Raw genomic sequence first — 22,481 nt, 5'->3', positions numbered from 1 at the left:
TAATGTAACCTGTTAACAAAAACCGCTGTGACAGGGATAAAATGTCATGCTAGAGGCAACTATCAGTAGGTCTTTGAGGTACTCTATACAGTCAGCAGAAAAATGTATTATGCTTATATCAGAATTACAAATTAATCTGCTTCAGTTACCACCTGTGATCTTTTGGATTGAGAGAGAACCAGAGCCTAGAAGCTCTGATTCTTCCCAAAGCTTTTCACAATTGCTAGCTCTACTTTTCTATCATCTTCCCTGGGTCAAAACATCAGTCCTCACTACAACCTTTGCTATTCAACATGTGCCGTACTTCCCTGCTGAATGCTTCAGGCATTACAAAGTTTCTCAAAGGACTCAGGTGCTGATACATAAGGAATGCTGAACGCAGAGGTGGTCTCCACTTTCTTCAGAGCAACTGCCAAATTCAACTGATGCATCAAGCACAGAAAAACATTGGTTATCAGTCATCTTTTCATGATGTTCTCCATGCACTGGCAGGTGCAAGACTTGGTGTTTCTGTATTTTGTTTTTAAAAAACATTTAAAGGCCAAGTTTAATGAAGGCTTGTCTTATTTCTCTCACCTTTCAATGACCAGTAGATCCACTCTGTTGATTTTACCATTCATTTTATGCATCATATGAGATTATTAAGCTCTTCTTTTGCTTCTAAGGGCAAACATTCATTGGAATGTAATTTTCTGAACACTTTGTCTTTTCAGCTCTACCCTGTATTTCACTGAAAGCTTTACTGTCAAACATCTTCTGAAAAAGACTCCCTCCTCTACAAAGAAAACATCCTTTTAACAAGAACATGAGCTAAACTTTGTAAGCATGTCCTTGAGAGGCAGGGAATGCTTATTTTCATAAACACTCAAGTCAAATACTTATATTCTGCTGCAGTTTCCTATTTGTGCTAATATCACTGCCTCTGGTACTAACTAAATCAAAAATCAAGCAACACAAGAACGTGATGGCTCAAAACAAAAGGGCATGATCATTCTTGAACAAAACAATGGTGGCTTAAGACATCACTAATGCCAAATACATATGTTGCAACTTCATTCACAAGTAAGAAGTCACTGCTGCATAGAAGTAAAATTTCTTCTAAGTTATTACTAGAAATTTAAAAATTGAGATTTCCTTAAGTAAATTGTATTCATATAAATTTAGAGATTCCTCTCTTACAAATTTAAGGTATATATCCATCTGTATCAGCAATGCTGCTACAAATTTGCCTTTCATAACGCATTCTAGAAAAGAGTATTTTTAGTATTGAAAAGATGAGACCTGTACTAACTCTGGTTTGGATGTCATTAAATTCCTTCATAACTGCACACATGGTACTTTGGTGTTTTGGAGTTATAGTTGATAATATATCAGTACTCTGAATATTGCCTACTCTGCTTCCACAGCATCAAGGCTTTTGTTTCCCATCAACTCTGTCCCTCCAGAGAGTAGCTTGGGCATGGGCAAGAACTTGTGAGGGGACAGAGCTGACCTAAACCAGACAAAAGGATATTCCACATCATATAATGTCATGCTTAGCAATGGAAACTGGGTAAAGCAAAGAAAGGGGGTATGCAATTTTTCTTCCAAAGCAGCTCTCTGAGACTGGCTGGACCATGGTGCGCTGCAGGTGAGGGGTGGCAAGTGACTCCATTTGCATAAATTTTTGTTGGTTTTAGTTTTGTTTGGTTGGTTTGTTCTTTCTTCCTTTTCCTTTGCTTACTAAACTGTCACTGTCTTGGACCGTGAGTTTTCTTCCACTCTCCTATTTTCCTCCTCAGCCTGCTGGGGAGAGCAGCAAGTGAGCAGCTGTGCTGATGTTTAGCTGCTGGGGTCAACCCCACACATGACTGTTTATTTTTTCCCTTCAAAGCACAAGGATGTTTATAGCTGTGATTTGTATCTGATTTTTAAAAAAAGCACTGAAACAGTAACAAATTGGAATACTGTCTAGAGCTTCCTCTCCGGACTGCAACAAACAATTGGGTTTGAATGACTGGAGTGCTGTAGTACTTTGCTACCATGAACCACAGCATAGTTTGGGTTAGAAGGGATCTTGAAGATCACCTATTCCAACCCCCTGCCATGGCTAGGGAAACCTACCACTAAATCAGGTTGCTCAAAGCCCCATCCAACTATGTGCCATGTGAAAGAAAAACTGTAATTTCATTTTTGCAAACCATAAGCAAAAGCAACTACTAACCATTAAAACAAAGTAAACAAAATTATACAATTCCAGCAGAATTCTAAGGGAATAATTTATTTTTGAAAAATGCTTTCACATTCTTACTTCTATGTCCATTCCTTAACATCTGAATGCCAGTTTAACACACATAAGGAACAGCAGGTAGAAACACATTTCCAAAGATTATTTCAGATTGCAACGTAGCCCAGTATTCATATAGTCATCAGACAAATCTTCAGGCTTTAAGAATGACTTAATTTTTCTTTTGAGATTTAAGGTACAGTACAGGAGTGTTACTGTGCAGAAATATTAGTCAGAGCAAAAACACCAGGGACCCACACCCTTCCCATTGTTTTGCAATGTAAACATTGAGACACTTGGAATTTCAAATAAAAAATGCAGGGCATATGTTTTAGAAATGGCGTACCTGTTACAATCACGGAATACTACTAATCTCAGATATTTCAAGCATAGACTTATTGGAACAAACCCAGTAAAAATTTCCACAAGAACAATTTATGTTATTATTATCGCTCAAAATTTTTCCTCCTTTTCCCCTTTAAAATTAAGAACTGCATTTCAAACTTTCAAATAAAATTAGCATATTGCTGTTTAAGAACTGTTCTCACACTAGAGTAACTTGGCTATATACAAAACTGCATCAGTTAAACCAATTTCCAAATAAAGTTGCGAAAAACTTGGACATTTTTTACAGTTCTACAAGTGGCTGACACAAATGTCAACAAACCCAGTCCACTGTATAACTTAGTTGAGCCACGTAACACAGATCTGGGCTGTGGGTGTGGACACACAAAGTGCAAAAGAGGCAATATGCAAGATTAGCTACTGCTGGTTTTGAATTTCTGAACTGCTCCATTCAACCATTTTCTATACTCAAAAATATGTTTTTTAAAAAATCAGCAGTTAGCATATATGAATAACAAAAATACAAAACTAAATCCCAAAACTTGTATTTTAATTTGCTTTGTAAGTTCCTTAAGAGCTTCCCATAGGTCCTGTTTTCGATGGTTTCAACCAAGATTTGCCTAAGAACATGCAGTTGGCTCAGAAGTTAACACAAAAAAACGTGGCAAGCCACATGGGCTCTCGTCCTTGCATCACTCTGGGACAGATCAGGGCATTTCAGCCGATCGCCTGCCCATCATGAACGCCACAAAGCGGTCCCTAAGCATCTGAGCACACAGTCACTGCCTTGACTTGCACGGCTAACGGTAGGCATTTAATTTTAAACCCATAGGCATTGCCATGAATAAAACATCTCACAGACACATGCGCAAGAAGCCGCTCCCGCCTGGCGCTCGGGTCAGGGGCTGCCGGTTCGCTCCCCAGCCTGCTCAAAGCTGGCGGCTGGCACAGGGCTCCATCTACCGGTGTGCGATCCCACACCGACGGGAAGAGCGGAACAGATCAAAATCGCAACAGCTATTTCACATCTGTGTTTGCTAAGGAGATATCCAGAAGACATAATGTGAGACTATTCACAAAACAATACTCTTTCAGAAGAAAATAATCAACAAACTACATTCACTCCCATGTTAGGCTGAAACTGTTGTACATGTATAAAATCGTCTGTTATCCTTTAATATTTGTAAAATATGTCTCAAAAACTGTTACAAAGAAGCACCACTTATCTACAAGATGTAGCACATGACTATGCCCTCCCAATCCAGATGTGGAGCGTTATTTCACCTTCTTAACGCAAGCAAATAAGCAAACACAGATAACTCAAAAACTACTGAAAACTATGTCACAATTTAAGATCTTAGAGGTGGTCTTTTCCATTAAAAAAGCTCCTCAAACATGCAAAAACAAAGTTTAAGAAGGCGACTGCTGTCCCTGTTCAAGGGTATTTCTGCACAGTGGGAGCTGACGCTATATTATGTCTAATTTCACTACTGCTGTCACATGCAGCATTTCTCAAATTGAGCCATTCAAACCTTGCCTTAACAACCCCACCGTGCCTTCAGTTATTGTCTGGGAGTGAAAAAGAGCAGTATCTTTCCATCCACAGGGCCCTCTGTGCCCATCAGCCAAGGTTACTGAGCTCTGGCTGCAAAAGAGCAGACTAAACAGAAAGAAGGAGAAGCAGTGCTACACCTTCTGTGCAGCACTTCAGCAGGTGCCTGAGCTTGCCAAGGGCCAAGAGCTGGCTGAGCAGCCAGCCCAATTCTGCTCTCCAAGGCATGTCTAGCAAGATCAGCAGCTAACTTAGAACCTGGTGCAAGCAAAGAGACAGTGCAGAAACTGGACAGTGAGTTCCACCACTCCACCCCACTTCTTTTCTTTAAAACATCCTCCCTCACACTCAACACTATGTTGAGGGCAGCTGAGCAGGGTAAGGGAATCCTTCAAACACCCACATCCCTCACACAGCACCTAAACACAGGAAAAGATGTCAGCATTTAGTTTAATTAGATTTAAATTTAAGATTTAATTTAGTCAGGAACACCTGAAAACAACCAACAGGTGGTCACAGCAAGAAGGCAGGGATGGAGTTCACAGCAGTAAAACTGAGGCTCTATGTATTATCCTATAAGGCAAGGAGAACTGGTGAACAAGGGCATCAGGGAATTCACACAACTCTTCCTGCAGCTCAGTGTTTTCAACGTAGCTTGTTCCCATATATGACAATTGAAGAGATTAATGTAAAAGCAAATCTCCTACAATGAACTTTACATAGCACCACAAAATGAGAACAGAATACTGTCTTTTTTCTTTGTTTTAAATTTTAACTTGAAGGGAAAGCAAATTTTAAAGCTTGAAAGTGGCTTTTCCATTTGCTAAATTTAAATTTTAATCAAAATATACTTTAAAATAAAACTGAGCAGAATTATGAGTTTGCTGATGTCTCTTTAAGGAACAATGACATAAATGCAGGCTACACTTGAGAAGGATATAGGTGTGGAACTACATCCTTTTTCATCATACAGTCAGGTGCAAAGGGAAAAGTTAAACTTCAAGATTCCTGTGGTTTAATGAAAATAAATACCATTACAAACAGATCTAAGAACACAGACGCATTAAACACTGTTTGTTTTTCTTCAGATATAGATCATGGGAATGGAGATATTTAACCACTTCAAGACTAATTTTTATTTTGTTTTAATCTACTTAGTCAGCAATCTCCTCGTATTATGACAACTAGCAGAAACAAAAAAAAAAGTGGAAAAAAGTGAAGAAGTGCCTGTGAAAACAGTTCTAAATCAGTATATAAGTATTTGATTGGTCTGCTTTGATTACACTAAGCAACTGAATGTCTATCATAGTTCCTGTATCATTCATCTAGCAGTATTTGTAAAAAAGAAAGTAAAAACAAGAACACATTTCTGTAGCTCTACAAGAAAAGCTACAAAAATGTCAATAAATCTTAAAATTGTGGTGGGTGTTTCACAGCACAAATTTCCTCATTACAAGGAAGGTACCAAGCAGCAAACTGATCACACAGCACGCTTATGTCAAATCTCAGACAAGGAAAACCACATCCTAATACTCTACCATAAGAGCAAATGGAAAAACTGCCTGTGGCTGTGCACACACAAGAGGGGCACACTACAGAAGGACATGATGAACAACACTGCTTTGTTTCTTATGCTTGTATCTAAAAATTTATATAACCAATTTAACACATTCCCATCTCCATATCATTTAATGCCTAAAATTCCTATAGAACCTGAAATTTTATTTATTTGAGTGTGAATCACAAGAACACATTGAGAAGCAGCATCTTAAAGCAAGTCCAATTGCAGATCACATAAATTTTAAGTTAAGAACATTATTTAAGAAAAGTTGTGACTTTCTAAAAGTGGTACTAACAACTTTATTAAACTAGTCTATGGATACTAATGACTTTATTATATCAATGCCACTAATGACAGGATGGGATAATTTAGGCAACTAAAACAAGCATAAATTATAATATCTGACACAACACTGCATTAGATATATATCTTCACATATTGCCATATAACCTCTCTCAAACAGCACTAACTTTCAAAAAGAAGTATATAACTATATATCATACCATTACTGAGAGAAATAAATGCTTAGAAAAAGAATACACTCATTTTTGCATAACTTCTTTTAATAGCTTCAAAGATTCCACTGGAATGTCTTAGCTTTTCTAATTTTGCTCAGTGTTCTCAGATCTCTCAACTGCATGCAGCTGCAAGCTGAGATACTATTTCTCTTGGTAACTAGATTTATCTTTTTAGTAGTCAATTCCTAAAATGAAGCTAAATGTGTAATACATAGGAAAAAATAACAGAAACACAGTAAACCTAATACAAACCGGTATTTTCTTTCCTCTCAAATACAACAGGCAAGCAAGAAGAATGGTTTCACTTTCTCTCACCTGTTGAAACATCAGAATTAACAAGGAAAGGGGGTCAAACGTACATTTGGAAACAGTGCAATGAAAGAAAGCTAAAGCAGAGTTGATGAACCCCAAAGGAAACAAGTCAAGAACATCTTAAAAAAAAAGTAATAAAATCAAAGTTTTAAACGTATTTAACTTTATGCACTAAAAACTGAAACAACAAAAAATGGTATTTTAAATTGTGTAAATATTCTACATAAAATAAATATTTTAATACTTTTCATTTCCATACACCTCAACTGCCATGCCTCGGAAAGTCCTATGCATTTTTTTCACCAAGCCAATCTAAGCTTAGAATCATTCTTTTGTTAAATTGGCAACTAAGAACATTTTCGAATTCTAGTCCCACCAAGGGCAATTCATACACATGCCCACCCATAAAGTAATTCTTCAGCACTAAATACTCCATTTACAATTGGACATTTTTATTTATAAGCTAAAGTACCGGTGAACTTGTAAATTGGCTTAAATAAATTACTATCGTAAATTAAAAATGCAGTCCGTTTGCTTCAAGTGCAGCAGGTTTTGATCCCATGTTAAATTCTCTCACACTGGAGTATCATACAGCATTTTCAGAACAGTTTTGATTCAGATACAACCTTGCTCTCATTCCACAAATCCTCATGGTAGCTGCAAACCTCTCCCTACAAAGACCTAATCAACAACGAAGCCTCTTAATCCTTCTTTGTCCTAATACTACATTACTGCACCAGACTAGATTTTTCTAATTTATTTCACACTTCACATTTAGCTTCACACTTTCACACTTCAAATTAGCGCATAGCTAGTCAGAATATGACTGTTTAAATGAACATATAACTTAAAGATCAAATTCTGTCTTCAACAGATTTACATAAAAGGACAGAAAGGATAACATTTGTATACTAGCATGTTATGTGGATCTCCTTAACTCAATTTATTATGGATTTCATGGTGCAAAAATTAATGCCCTCCAGGAGCTGAACTCATTACCAATTATTTCTTCCAAACCCACAGCGTAATCCCGTGCTTTTGTGATCAATAGGAGTATTGCCATTCACTTAAAGGGAAGTTGGATCTGTTCCTGGGTTTGCGACTCTAGCAAGAGATACTGAACAAAATGACACCACAGCCACTGTTCTTGACTTTTTTCTATTACATAACACACACTATGAACCAGTCTCATGTATTTTAGTCCATGCTAAAAAAACAACCAAACATATTGATGATAATTTTAACTACATGTGAAGTCAACAAGGATTATATGCCTTTTTCTAATGTGATTTTCCAGAATATATTTCAGCAACTATAATGGCAACCAGCCTGTAAGTCAGTCATGGACCCTACTCAGCCCTTCAATCCTTTCCCTACTCTAGAACCCACAGGAGCATTCCTGCAAGTCATCTGGTGGTTATGTAGCACACCCAAGTCACAGCACAGGTACAAACAGCCTCCCATCACCCACCTGACCCAATGAACTCCTACATGCCTACTAGGAAAAAGCACAGGTAAACAAAGCAAAAATTAACAAACAAAAAAGGGAAGAAAATAAGCTGTACACATACTCTGGTGGCCAAAATGAAGTTGATCTTAGGCCACAGATACCACAACTCTAAGTTTCAAAATAAAAAAATGCTTTCAGAATAATTAACTGAACTACTGAGTTTTAATTCCTCTGAAAAGCAGGAAATAAATATTACAATGCCTTTGGCAAGACTCAGCCAAGTGTAACAGTGCACAGTAAATACAATAAGCTGTTTTCATGTTTAGATGTTCAATAAAATAGAGTAAACCTTTAAGTAACACAGACTACATTATGATAGGAATCCACTGGCATTCAGTTTACATGATCTTGTCTGTTACTTGTACTTAGTGACTGTTTCACATCATACAAAAAGTTTCAAGAAATTTTATTTTAGGGACCTGTAACCTACATGTGAACATTTGAAAAAATATTTTTGATTCATTAATACTATGAGAATCAAAGATCACTCCCAGCAATATCTCATGTTGCAGTGGGCTGACTCTGACTGGAATCCATGTGCCCACCAAAGCTGCTCTATCACTCCCTCCTCAGCTGTACAGGGAAAAGAAAAATATAACAAAAGGCTCACTCACCAGTTACCATCATGGGCAAAACAGATTTGACTCAGAAAAATACTAAACTTTACAGCACCTTCCTCCCACTTCTTCTTGGGCTTAACTTTACTCCCAGTTTTCTCTACCTCCTCCCCATTGCAGAGCAGAGGGACAGAAAAAGGGTTTCCAGTCAGTTCACCACACATTGTCTCTGCTGCTCCTTACTCCATGGGGAGAGAACTCCTCACACTCTTCCCCTGCTTCAGCGTAGGGTCCCTCCCACAGGAGAAAGTCCTCCATAAACTTCAACATGATTGCTTCCCATGCACTAATTATTCCCAAACTGCTCCAGTGTGAGCCCCTTCCACGTGGTTCGATCTTTCATAAACAAGCTCCTCCAGCATGGGTCCCCCAAGGCTGCCCCCTGCCAGCAAACCTGCTCTATCCTTGGCCTGCCAGGAGCCTGGTACAGGTTTCCCATGGGGTCACAGCCTCCTTTGGGCACAGACACCTGCTCCAGTGTGGGATCTCCTCTGGGCTGCAGAGGTACAGCTGCCTCACCATGGTGTGCACAACAAGCTGCAGGGGAATCTCTTCTCTGGTGGCTGGAGCACCTCCTCCCTCTCCTTCGTCACAACCTTGGTGTCTGCAGAGTTTTTTCTCTCATGCTTTCTAACTCCCCTCTCCAGCTGCAAGTGAGAATTCCCAGTCCTCCCCCCTTTCTTAACTCCATTATCACAGAGGTGCTGCCACTGCTGCTGGCAGGGTCGGCCTTGGCCAGCAGTGGATTCATCTTGAAGCAGGCTGGCATTGGCTCTGTCAGACATGAGAGAAGCTTCTAGCAGCTTCTCACAGAAGACTCTGTAGCTTCCCTGATAAAGAACTTTGCCACATAAAGCTAATACACATATAAACTATTTCCAAAATTTTAATATATAATATTCTTTACTATACCAAAAGCCACCACTCCGCAGAAACTGTCAGTTTGCATTTTAACCTGTCCCTAAGGGACAAAGGTCCACATCAAGAATCACTATGGAAAACAGAAGCCTACTGTTATGAAGCAAGCAGGGAGCTTCCTCACAAAACTAGCAGGGAGCATGCCAAGCATGCCGTCACTTAAAAAACTGATGGCTGAAAGTAGCAGAGAATCATCTTAACAACTGAGCATTCACACTGGTTCTTTCCATAGCTGTATCTGTTCTGCAAATAAAAGTTCAATACTCTGGTTCTTTTCCTCCTTCAAAACCACCTTCCTTTCAAAGGAAAAGGAAAAAGGCAGCAGTCATACTTACAGGAACATCTGTCAGTTGCAACATTAGCTTGTGGTTAAATCTGTCAATAGTAGTCAGCCCAGAAGGGTTGTTTGCTTGTTTCAAAGGTAAGTTTCAAAACATCAATTGCCCACATAGGATAACAGACGTAAAAGTGAGAAGAAGCTTCTGCATTGATTTGGGTGATCTGCACTAAAGTGAGCATCAAGTCAGATCACCAATTCATAGCTTAAAATCATTGCACTATGGCATTTCACTGCCACCAACACACAGCATCTGTTCTGTCCTATGTTTGGCAGACTAAAAAGTAGGTAGCATAAAGATCCATTAGCATATCTCTCAGGTTCGCAACTAATTTTACACAAATCTGTGATCTATAGGCAGGATGCTCTTCCCCTTCACCCTTAGCTCATGTGTATCTTCTTGCTTTAAATTCTAATGAATAATTTGTTGATTCTTTCCCCAGAGAACTATGTATTTTCTCTTCTCCCCTAAGCTCTTCTAGCAAGATCTGAAAACTCCCTTGTTTTTTTACTAACCTAGGCACTCTTTGAAACTAAAACCCCCACAAACTGCAAAAAGCAACAACATGTGGGTCATGTGGCCTCAGCACCATAATATTTCTGCCAGTAATACAATATGTTGGATTTGTTTTGCTGCAAGAGAAATACTAAGCCTGAAACAAAACCTTGTTTTGCTTCTTACTGGTCAGGGAAAGAGTTTAACACCATTACAATGCATTTCTAATTTAGCAGCATCTAGAATGACTTTTAACAAGCAGGGAGATAGATTAACAGAATGTGAAGAAAAGCAGTATTTCCTTATCCCAAACAGACAAACTAATGACTAAAAGAGAAATTAAGTAAATCCAGAAACAAAGCAAGCAAACAAACAAAAAGGCAAGAAATATAATTAGTTATCATGTGAAAAGTGGGGAAGAGAGTTTTAAAATTTAATTTGTTAGCCACTACTATTGAGCAGTAGTCACCATTACAAACTGTAAGGAACTTGCAGTATCACTTCAAGAAAATCTGAAATACCTACAGAAACTAATAGCAGCAACTGTCCCTACCTTCTTAAATCCTATATGTAATTTCATGTCCCAGTCTCTCTCTTCACTTTTCCTACTGCAACCAGAACTGCAGTAACTTCTTAGCTGGATAGGCAAAACAAGTTTGTAACTTTCAAGATCCTGAAATCAGTGCTAATCCCTTTACCAGTCACAGGGCAGAAGAGCTCACAGCAATCAAACTGATGGCTCCTCACTGATGTACATAGCTCTATCTCACACAGAAGAACCTTGTCATGAATGACAACATTCTGGGTACTAAACAGCAACATAAAACAGAACTACCACATAAGCAGCATGTTTAACTGGCATGACAGTTTTAACTCTTGTTAAACCTCATGGGATTTAGAAGTTAGTGCCATAACATATTTAAATAAACAAATAATCTAAAACAAGTGGTTTCAAGTTAAACCAGAGCTGTACATTCCCGGAGCAGAACTGGTCAAGTACGGATGCTCAAGGACAGGTACAAGAACAAGGCAAGCACATCACTGCACTTCCCTAAACCCCACAGATCCTTGAACCTCCAAGATTTGCAGCTCTGAGATCTTCTGAGCCAGAAAGCACATTACTGTGGTTAACTGATTTTTCTCCCACAGCTAAAGCACTGCAATTTAAGACTCTTCTAACTGGAGTAAGAACTTGCTGGAATATTCAAAAGCCAGTGTGGTGCTGTAGGACACTCTGAATTCCCAAACTTGGGCCAAAGAAACTCTTACAGCAACCCAGCCCAAATCATCTCAACCCCCTGAAGTTGTACCTAGACCCAGCTGTAGTTTTTCCATGGACAAACATCAGAGGGTGTGCTGTCTCAGGTAAAATAGTCCTTTGGGTACATTTATGGAATGTTTTTCTCCCAAACCCTTCACACTGAGAAACCATAGCCTTTTTCCTCAGAAGAAACAGACCCTCACATCATCATCAAGAATTCTGATTAGCAGGAATTACAACAGGAGCTGAGGGTCATCAGGATCCTCAAATCTGATGATCATCAGGATGATCAAATTGTCAGGATTTTGTAAGTAGCTTTAAGTCATAATTTTTTTTTTTTTTTTTTTTTAATGCATTACTACAATGCCGAGCATCTTCCACAGTTTGTTCTCATCTGACACTAAAGATCCAGCACCGACCTCCCGAATTTGTTCGGGGCAGGTTTCATCTCGGACTGTCCCGACCCCGCTCCCGGGAGGCGGCAGCCCGTCCGTCCCTTCCCGTCCCGCAAAGCCGCAGCCTCTGGGACTCCAAATCGCGCATCCCGGCACGGCAAACTTGCTTCCCCCTGTCTCCAGATGCGGAGCGGGCAGCAAATCGGGCAAGCCGGGTCGCCCGGAGGCCATGGGGAGGTAACACTAACCCAGCCAAGGGGCTGCCACGGCACGGGCAGCCGGTCAGTGCGCAAGGGCCCGGCGGCGGCTCGCTCCCGGGAGCGGAGGAGGCCGGGCAGGGCCGCTTGCCCGCGGGGAGGCGCTGGGGGCAGAGCGGCCCGACCTAACGCCGCCTCGGCGGGGGCCGGGCCGGGCCGGGCCGGGCGGGAGCGGCGCTGCTCGGGGGTCTCTCCTGCCCGTCCTGCCCCGCACAGCCAGCTGTGGTTTCTTCTCGGGTGTTAGCGCTGGCGTGCTGCCCAGGATGGACGGAATTTCCTACTAAGGGACGCCGTAACCACAAAGGGAGTGACAGACCCTGCCAGGGATATCGAGGAAAAGAATGCAGTGGTGCTCATGGTTTCGGAAGAGGCCATATGGAAATAGGATTAAGCCTAGAAGTGCTTTAGGAAACCTGCACAGTGGGAAGGTTGCCCTTTGTGGGGCAGGAGGGAGAGGCATATGGAAAATAAGGGAGATGTGCCAAAAGAGACTTCCAGTTGCGGAACTGAATTAAGGGGCATAGTTTTGGAGTTTGAATACTGTGAAACAACTTATTGTTTCCTAACAATAGCAGAGGTTGTTTGTTTTTCTAAGGAGCAGGTGTTATGCTACTCTGTGAATATCTGTGTAACTTACATGCACTCTGGCCGTTATTCTCTTTGATGCAGAGACACACGCAGAAAACAAATCTGACCAGTTTCTGCACTCTGACGAACTCCAAACTCTCTCTGCTGTTGAAATACTGTAGCAAAGTCCACCTTAATACTAGATTTGCTATTTGTACGCAAGAGAACATTGCACAAGGAGACCTACATCTCTGGAACAAAAAAGTGGTGATGCTTCAGCATCTGCTTTTTGATGATAGGGAACACTGGAGACTTGATCATCCAGGAGTATTTACTGAGCAGCATTATCAAGGAGCCAAACCAAGGGAACTAAGGCAAATGCTAATGAAACATTGAAGTTGAGATTTTAATTACTTAAAGGTCAGCACATTCGAGTTTTATTAATTTAGGGGAGTTATTCTGTATTCCCACAGCAATCCGCACTCAGCTCCTATATAGATCAAAAATTCATGTTATTGTTTATTTGCTGATGCATTCAAGTGATATAACTGAACAGTATACCTGACTATTATTCCTTTTTGCAATTAGGGTCTTGGTCTTCTAACATTTTATTAACACTTCTCTGTATATTTCCTACGTTCCCATCCTTTTCAGTAGCAATAATCCTTTTGCTTTGCTGTAATCTTTGCTGTACTTTACAAAAAGCTACATTTCCTTTTAAGGCTGGAACCTCTAGTCAACATTTGTGGCTAATGGCTACACTATCACAAAACACTCGCAGGCACTCAGCAAACTAATGTATCACAACACCCCTCTGAACTGTCTTGCCCGTCAATGGTGCTGCCTCTGGGATGAGCCCATGCTGTCCCCCACATTGTACTCGGGCATCTTCTGGAAAGCAGAAATTGGCACTGCCGAAAGCAGTGCTGGGGCTGTCCGCAATGGCGCTATGTCCCACCACTTCCAGCCCGTGCCCTGTCACCGTTTGTTTACTAAGATGGGCCCACAGGTCCCTGTAACACATGTAATAGTTACTCTCCAAGTGACAAAATACTCATCGAACATCGAAGAGATGGAACCAACCTTTAGACTAAATGTTTTAAAAGGACAGTAGATTCCAAAAAGACAGCCCAGCAGCACCACCGACCCTTCCTAGAAGTAGATGAGCAGAGGATGTGCGGGTGTTAGCTGGGTCCCAGCAGCGGCGGGGAAGCAGGATGTGCGCTGCATGGCACCAGCCCCGAGGCGGGCGTGTACGGCCCGAGCCTGAGCAGGCGATGGGCCGCCGTCCCCCGCTGACAGTGCCACAGCCTCGCTCCCCGCCGCAGCCCGGGCGATCGCGGCGCCGGCCGTCCCGGCTCTGCCCTAAGGGAGAGAGGCTGCCGCTTTCCGGCGAGAAGCGGTCGCCCGTAGCTGCGAGCCCGTGCCGTGCCCGGGGCCGCCCTCTGCCCGGGGCCGGCTGCCAAAGGCGCCCCCGCCCCCGGCGTTCGCGGCTCCCCCTCCCGCCCGCAGATAACCGCGGCCCCTCGGGCGCTTCCCCACCCGCCCAGCGCGGACTCGGCCCCGGCTCGCAGCCGCTCTCCAGGCGCCAGCTCCCTCTCGTCGCCGCCGCGGCGCGGGTAAGGATGGCTCGGCAGCCCCGGGGCTTTCTGCAGGAGGCCTCTCACCAAGTCGTCGCCGGAGGCTCGGCGGGTGAGTGCGCGCGTTCCTCGTGGGCGGGAGGGCTCTGCCCGTCCCCCGCCGGCGCTCCGCCAACTTGAGGCGCGGGCGGCCGCGCCGCCTCCCCCGCTCCGCGCTGCTCGGGCGGCGGGGAACGAGCCGGCTCAGCGGCGGCTCCTCCCCCGCCGAGCGGCGCAGGCGGGCCCCGGAGGAGACCCAAGCCCGGGGGTCCCGGAGCAGCTTCTGTAACGGTGCTGGGCCCGCCGGTGGGGCAAGCGGGTGAAGGGGCGCTCCGCGGCTCCGCGGTGTATCTGCGCCACACACGCCCTGCAGCCCCGCGGGCGATAAGAGTGGCGGGCGGGCCCCTTCAACGGCAGCAGCCGCCGCTGCCCCGCAGCGCAGCCGGCCCGAAGCGCTGGAGCCGCGCTCGGGGCAGTCCACGGCCGGGATCCGCCTCCAGCGCCTGGATACGGGACAGAAAACGTAGTTGCCCTGCTCGGACGCCTTCCCCGCCACACTTTTCGTCGCTGAGTTACAGAGAAACCAATGCAGGGCTACAGTGGAAATGCGTTTCTGTGAAGTTTTTAAATACTTTTAGGGATGTCGACATTACTCGTTCATTTGTAGTCTGTACTGCAAACTAGAAATGTCAAAATCGTACACATCTGTTTAGCAATGAAAGCGTTGCTGGTCAATTTCTTCAGGTTTCTGACCTAAATCCCAGTGAAACTGAAATATTTAAATCGGCCTGAAGTGTAGGGGATTTTAACACAATATCCTGCTCTTTCAGGATATGTAAGTCTGCATATGTAAATCCTGTTAATATTTCAACTATGTAGTGTGTTTTTAAGTGATCCTTAGTGTCTATTCTAAGGTCTAAATGCTTTTTGTCATGTTTTACATGAAAGAGAAGAGCTGCGTGGTAGTGTTGCTGTGTCTTATATAACGCTTCAGTGTAATGTGCACAAGAAAAATTCTCTGTGATTGAGATCTGTGTGGCCGTGACACTCCATGTGAGCTGGCCTTCCATTCCCTCTAATTCCCCTTGTACCTCTAAATCCACTTCTATGCATTCCTGCCACCAACACACATTTGAGCAGTTTATTTTCATGCTAGTGACTCTGTATGCCCTTTGTTACCAGCTTTCTCCTTTGACAGCAAGAGATGTCGTAGCAGAAGTGGAGAAGTCTGGTGTCCCAGTGTGTTGTATGACTGCTGTCCCTGCCCTTCCAGTGTATCATATGACTGTTTATGTAGCTTTTCTGCAGCCTTTGAAATTTGGTTTTTTGGATTCAGCTTGGTACCACCCCCATCTTCCTATAGGAGAGAATGGAAAGGTTTAATCTGTCCTAGACTGTTGAAAACCCTTCATACTTGAAGGGATACTGAGGTGTTTTGCCACCAGATGTTTTGCAAGATGACCTTAGCAGTTGGCCTATACCTTAGTGATTCAGATTGATCTAATGCACTGTGTTACCATCTTCTGGCAGGAGCCTGGTTTTGTTACAGGTTCTCTTTGTGGAAGAAGAGATTGCCTAACACAACGGAAAGAAACTTGTCATTTAGATAAATGAAAAATATTTGGTAATCTGGTAGGCATCAGTCTTAGGGTGAGAGAATTTTCAAGGAGACTATTGATCTGCATGCAACACTTTTTAAAAAAAGTATAATGTGAGAGGCTTGTTGTATCTAGTCCAGAGACATAGTATTAAAGATGTTTGTAACCTTTTGTTTGATCTCCTGTCAGGCAGGCAAGTTCCTTAGCTGCGTCACTAGCCTTAAATTTGTGCAGAAATTTATATTAATTTGTTTTGAAATAAACCAGTAATTATTTATTATCTAAGTCTGAACAACACTAAAATTGTACCAGGGGATTTTTAGATGTGTGCTTGCTTCAAATGGGAGCTCAAAAGTGTGTTAAAGGGAAATGGCTGGAACTTGAAAACTTGCTTGACAGATGCTTAAAACTCAGTAGTGTTTTTTTCCCTGCTAATTTATAGAGAAAGTAGAAGGTGAAGGCTGGAGTTTTGAGCTCTTCAGTCTAATGGTTAAATTACTTTGGCAAGTGTAGATACAACATGGAAAAGGTGGAAGCAAGGAGAAAAGGATTGAGTTTGTTTCCTGACCTTAGTTTCCCAATATTACATTGACCATCCTATATTGTTTTGGCTGTCTCTGCAGGAGGACATAGGACGCTTGAAGGTGTTTTGTTCTGCTTCCTGGCCTCGAGTGTATGCCACAGGCATCCTAGAGTGACTTTGCTGTCTGTACCACAGCCTGGTATTTAGAAAGAAAAACAACCCAAAAAAAAACCCCAAACAAAACAAAATACCCCAACAAAACAAAAGCCCTCAAAAAAACCATCCCAAAAAACACCCAACCCCCAAACAGACATAAATAGTCTTAGTTAAACTGGTTTCTAAGAAAGATACTATGAGCTGCACTCTGTCAAAGCAATGGTAGGAAAGTACTGAGGTGGCTGGGAATGAATGGCACAGCCCAACAGGAGTAATTGAAGGGTCAGAAATATTGCCTGCATAAATAAAATGAGAGGTTATTTAGTACCTGCATGTCTGATGCAAAAGGATTTGATAAGAAGTAATTCTGCTAGGTTGAGTGGAAAATTGTTAGAGATAAACCTAAGCTGGCAGAACAGGAAGAAAGGGATTTTTTGGCGCATTGTGGGAGATGACAGGACTTGTTCATGGACTTAATAAAGACAGGGGAAGTGAAAGAAAGAAAGAAATCAAGTATGACCCCTATCAACAGGACTGATAAAATGGAAGATACTGGCATGCTGGAAGAAGGGGAAAGGAAAGTATTCAGTGTTTTAAGAGCAAATATATCAGCATACCATTGGCTGTCAGAGGCATTGCTAAGTTAAACTTGAACAGCTCTCTGCTGTAACTGAATTGTAAAAGTCAGGCATGACAGATCTCATGCATACTTTGTCTGTGGCAAGGAGTGCATCTGCTTTCATGTGGCTTGTAATCTGACTTCATGTGAAATGGAAAGCTCTGCTTCCTGAGAGTGAAGTAATTTTAAATATGAACAAAGTCTTACTCAGTCTTGGCTTACTTCTGCTGGCATTGTTTGCTCCCAGCTTTCAGATTCCTCAATGACAGTTAATAGCATAATTCAAAATACTTGGTTTTGTTTGTTTGCCTGGATGTATGACAATAGTGAGGAAAAGGACTTCGATTGAAATGTAATTGGGACACTTCATTAGTGAGTTCAGGCCCTTCTAGTACAGGGAACTGCAGTCATGCTCCTTTTCTCTAGTGGTTAATTAGTAAGCTAAGGCATGTGTGGAATTTATAGTAAAAAATTAAACAGAAAATCAACTCTAAACTGTAAGGACCATTGTGAAAAGAACAACTTGGGAACCTCTGATTTCCTTAGATTTATAACAATTCTTCAAAATGTTATTTGAGAAGCTCAGTCAGTGCAGGGTTCAAGTCACAAGAAGAATTGTTTCTCTAAAACACAAAGATCAAAAAATCCTTGTTTTGCCTGCCTGTATGAAAAAGGCAGAAATTAAAACAATAGTGTTGCATACAAAGTCAATGGATATTTCTTTCCTCCTAGAGAGGAACTGAATAGTGCAAATTATGTTATGTGATACCCAGAATAATTTGTCAAGACATACTTGTAACAGAGTGTTGAGTCAGTTTGAATGATGAAGTGCAAATGTCATAAACAATTATACAGATAAGTCAGGTGGCTGCATATACTTACCATGAAGATTTTAGGATGCTTCTGTTTGATATAGGTGTGTTCTTGTTTTTTTAATAACAAAAGACTGCAGATGGAAACAATTAGCTAAAACCACATGTAACATAAATGAAATTTAATTTATATTTAGTTGTATGATAGCCTCTCTTTCTTCCATACATGTACAAATAACCTATAAACATGTTAAATTTTGAAGTTAAAATTTTGAATAATTTATTTCATATATTAGTAAGTGATAAATAGGTTACTTGTTTTTCAGACTTGTAATGCTTAACCAATCTTTAAGTACTTTTTTGCTGAAAATTCAGTGTGTTTCTTTGCCTAATTCCATTTAATAAATGAACATGAGCTACAAAATTAATTACTGTAAAATGAACATGGAAAAGTCAGGAAAAAAAGAGCTTTAAAACAAAACAGTTACTTCATAGGGATAAGTCAGGCCTATCGTTTTTTTCCTCCTATTCTTCATGTTTTCATGAAACAGCAGGGTTTCTGCCTCTCTGTACTTCTCGGCTTCAATTTTTAAATATTTTTTTTAATTCTTTTTTGAAGAGTTAGGTTTCCAGCTGCATTGAAACCTAATAGGATTTGGGAGTCTAATTCGCTTAAGCTCCTTTGAAAGTCCAAACATTTTTTCTTGACTGGTGTTTTATTTCAGGAGTAGACAAAGTTGATTAACCTGGATAGCAGCAACTTTTTTGAACCAGATCTATAAGCAGGAAAGCCACTTGTCAAACTAAGACTGTCGAATGTAGATACAGTATTAAAGCCAGTGTTTGGTCTTCTTGTTGCAAGAGGCATTAGGCAGGCAAAAATATTACAAGGTACTCTAGCCAGCATAACCTGTGAAACACCTTAGGTTACTTGGTCCCTATGAATGGGAGAGAGAGTGTGATAGATGTACAGAAAGCACTTGAAACAACAGGAAAATTGTCTAATTATTCCTATCCCCCTCGCTTGTTTTTATTTTTATGACAGTTTTCTGGGAATTAAAGTTAGGAAGAGTATTCCGTGTTTCCCTTGGGTGCTTTTTTCTTTCTTTTAAGCCATGCAATGGACATTCACATGTTACTAAGATAATTGGTTAATGTTCAGAGGTAATTTCAACTAGCTAAGTGCTTAGCTACATCTTGTAACTTTCTTGACTTGAAACCATAAAATTTTTAAGTGCTTAAGCCTTCCTTTTTCCATTTCTCTGAAGTCACTTAAGGCTGAATTATTATCTGAGGCCATAGTTCATGCTTGGTGTCTTTCACTGCCTTGATTTGATATTTCAGATGTTAGTAAAGTCTCTAAATTAAAAAGCTAAGGATGGGAAGCAGTCATAAAGTAATCATTTCAAGGAAACATTCTACAAGTTAAAGTACTCCAAAGGAATGCACTGGAAGCAACCAATTAAGCCAATTTTCTCTGCTAGTCTGAGAAATTAATGGTGTTGGACTTGGAGATTTGGATGGGAGTTGCTTGGCTGGCAATATGGTGATGAGAAGTTCAGGTAAGAGAAGACCAAAATAAGGTTAAGTGTGTGTAAGCTGAGATATCAGATATCCTGAACCTCCTCCAGTATGCTTGTAGAAATTTGGAGGACATAGGAAGAGTTGGGAAGTTAGGACTTGAAAAGATTTCAATCTGTTTCTGCTCGGACAACCATCCATGCACTCTGTTTTTATGAAACCTGCTGAAAAGAGGAAGTACCTGTGCAAGGTCTGTGTAGCCCCTATTGCTTTCATCATGATACAGCTCAAAGAGGGAGTACAGTAATTGGGACAGTTTGACTTCAATGGGTCACTGGAAATAAGGAAGAGCCACCAGGGAAGCTCCAGGGATAATGACTTTGAAGCCAGTATAATTGGATTGCTGGCTTTGGTCTCCGAGGCAGTTCAAAACCATGCAATGTTACATTTTTGAATACAGTAGAATATAGCTGCGTGGTGCAGACCAGAGCAGTGACCAGCAGCTGAGCTATGCAGAATGCCATGGAATGAACCAGCTGAAGTTACCTTGTGAACCATTCCCAATGGAAATTTTTCAGTGTATTTTCCCACCTACTAAAGCATTTCAAACTTTACTTCTGTAACATTTTTTAGTCTCTGAGCCTTCCCTCTTCTACCAGGTGATAATTCTAAAAATATCTGAATCTAAAAGACAGATTGGACTGGTTGCTTTGTATACTTCTAACTGAATTAAATGTTATTGGGTTGCCACAGAAAACCTTGTTTAATTTTAGTGGAAACTAATTAAATCCTCATGAGCATTCATACATTTTGCTGAATATGTGAAGCTGGCAGCTAGTAAAATTCCTCTAAATTTTCAGACAGTTGAGTAATTTGAAGAAGCAGCAACCTTTCAATGTAGCTTTAGTTCAAGAGGAGCAAATGAAAATTGCAATGTAGAGTCATGGAATTGTAGAGTGGTTTGGATTGAAAAGGACCTTATAGACAGTTTAGTTCCAATCCTCCTGCCATGGAGAGAGATGCCACTTACTAGATCAGGTTGCTCAGGGCCCTGTCCCACCTGGCCTTGAACAGTTCTAGGAGTGGGGCATCCACAACCAATCTGAGCAACCTGTTCTAACACTTCAGTACCATCTGAGTAAAGAATCTCTTCATAACATTTAATTAAAATTTTCCCTCTTTCAGTTTAAAGCCATTGCCCCTTGTCTTGTCGCTATCTGTCCATATAAAAAGTTCCTCTCCCTCCTTTTTATAAGTTCCTTCATGGTACTGGCAGCCCACAGCAAGGTCTCTCTGGAGCCTTCTCTTCATGCTGAACAACTCCAGCTCTCTCAACCTGTCTTTGTAGGAGGGATATTTCACTCACTATCATCTTTGTGGCCTCCTCTGTGCCTGCCCTACAGGTCCATGTTATTCTTGTGCTGAAGACTCCAGATCTGGATGCAGCATTGCAGGTGGTGTCTCACAAGAGCAGAAGTGCAGAATCAGCTCCCGTGGCCTTCCCCCACTGCTCTTGATGCAGCCCAGGATAAGGTCTGCGAGTGCACATTGCTGGTTCATGTCCAGCTTTTCATCCACAAGAATCACCAAGTCCTTCTCTGCAAGGCTGTTCTCAATGACTTATTGTCTCAATATCTACTCATGTCTCTCCTTGCCTGACCCAGGTGCAGCACCTTGAACTTGGATTTCTTGAACTTCATAAGGTATTTTTAGGCTCCCCCATCAATTTTGTCCAGGATCCTGGATAGGATCATGTCCCTCTGTTGTGTCAACTGCACCACCAAGCTTCATGTCATCTGCATATGTGGGAATGTCTCACTGTCTCTGTCAGTGATGAGGACACTGAAGAGCACTGGTCCCAAGACAGAACCCTGAGGGATGCCACACATCACTGGCTGCCACTTAGAGACACAGTTGTTGACCCCAACTCTGTCCAGAAAGTGTTTAGGGTGAGCTGATCTCACTTGATTGAGTCATTGCAGTGTACTAGCAATTAATGAACAGCCATTTGGAGCTCTTAAATGTGTTTCAGGCTATGTTTGGGAATTTATTTTTAATGGAGTAGTTTTTATATGGGGGGTTAAGATTTGAAGTAAATTTTTCATGTTTGTGTAACAGTGACAGAAACAAACTTAGAATATTCATAATTTCTAACACGTTATGACACCTGTAGTATGCTTCTGTAGAAGCTGGGACTCTGAAGAGAGAATTTTTTGGTCGGTGGACTCAGATGCAGCTCATACTGAACTGCTTGTTGAACCTGAGGATTAAATTTCAGACTTGCTCTGGTACTCACTTGGTTTGAGAATCCTGCAGCAGCCTCATAATTCCAAGTGTGTTGTTGTTCCAAATAGGGTATGCTGGGATACATGGGTAAAAGTGGGAGGTTGGCTGAGCTTTATTTACTCTGGTGTGTAGGCCAATGGCGACAAAACATTTTGTGCACAGAATCCTCTCTGGGTGTAATAAGGTACTTATCCTTCAGATGTGTATATGGTAAGCCTGAGGGTGTTCAGAAATGTTATCAATTTCCTATTTGTTTTAGAGTAACCAGTTTTTTCTCAAAAACGTCACCCCTTATATCCTACGCTCCATAAAAACACAAACCTGTCAAAACGACTAACTTCACACCCAGAAAACAGAGTAATGAAGTTATTTGCACTCATTCGATCTACTGCCCACAAGATGGCAGTGCAATACTACAATAAGATGCTAATGTGT

General features: G+C 41.5%; 2 protein-coding genes across 5 annotated transcripts in view; one reads left to right on the top strand and one right to left on the bottom strand.

The window, feature by feature from the left end:
• MIPOL1 (mirror-image polydactyly 1) overlaps nucleotides 1-15,123 on the bottom strand; it is a 185,899-nt gene extending 170,776 nt beyond the window's left edge. The window contains exon 1 of one of the 2 annotated variants that reach the window (XM_039705098.1): nucleotides 14,580-15,123. The gene's annotated coding sequence lies outside the window, so the exon portion shown is untranslated. Of the gene's footprint in view, nucleotides 1-6,494; nucleotides 6,736-14,579 lie in introns of those variants that run through there. The other variant, XM_039705099.1, reaches the window with a different exon arrangement.
• The window catches only part of SLC25A21 (solute carrier family 25 member 21), a 236,654-nt gene continuing 227,583 nt past the window's right edge, over nucleotides 13,411-22,481 (top strand). For all 3 annotated transcript variants that reach the window (XM_039705102.1, XM_039705101.1, XM_039705100.1), the window contains exon 1: nucleotides 13,411-14,604. In XM_039705102.1, the coding sequence (XP_039561036.1) occupies nucleotides 14,130-14,604 (475 nt within the window). In that variant the 5' untranslated portion in view covers nucleotides 13,411-14,129. The remainder of the gene's footprint in view (nucleotides 14,605-22,481) is intronic.

Source organism: Passer montanus, unplaced genomic scaffold (assembly GCF_014805655.1).
Source record: "Passer montanus isolate IOZ18808 unplaced genomic scaffold, ASM1480565v1 scaffold18, whole genome shotgun sequence".
NCBI lineage: Eukaryota > Metazoa > Chordata > Aves > Passeriformes > Passeridae > Passer > Passer montanus.
The sequence above is the reverse complement of the archived record's forward strand: the minus strand, read 5'-3'. Positions and strand labels throughout refer to the sequence as shown.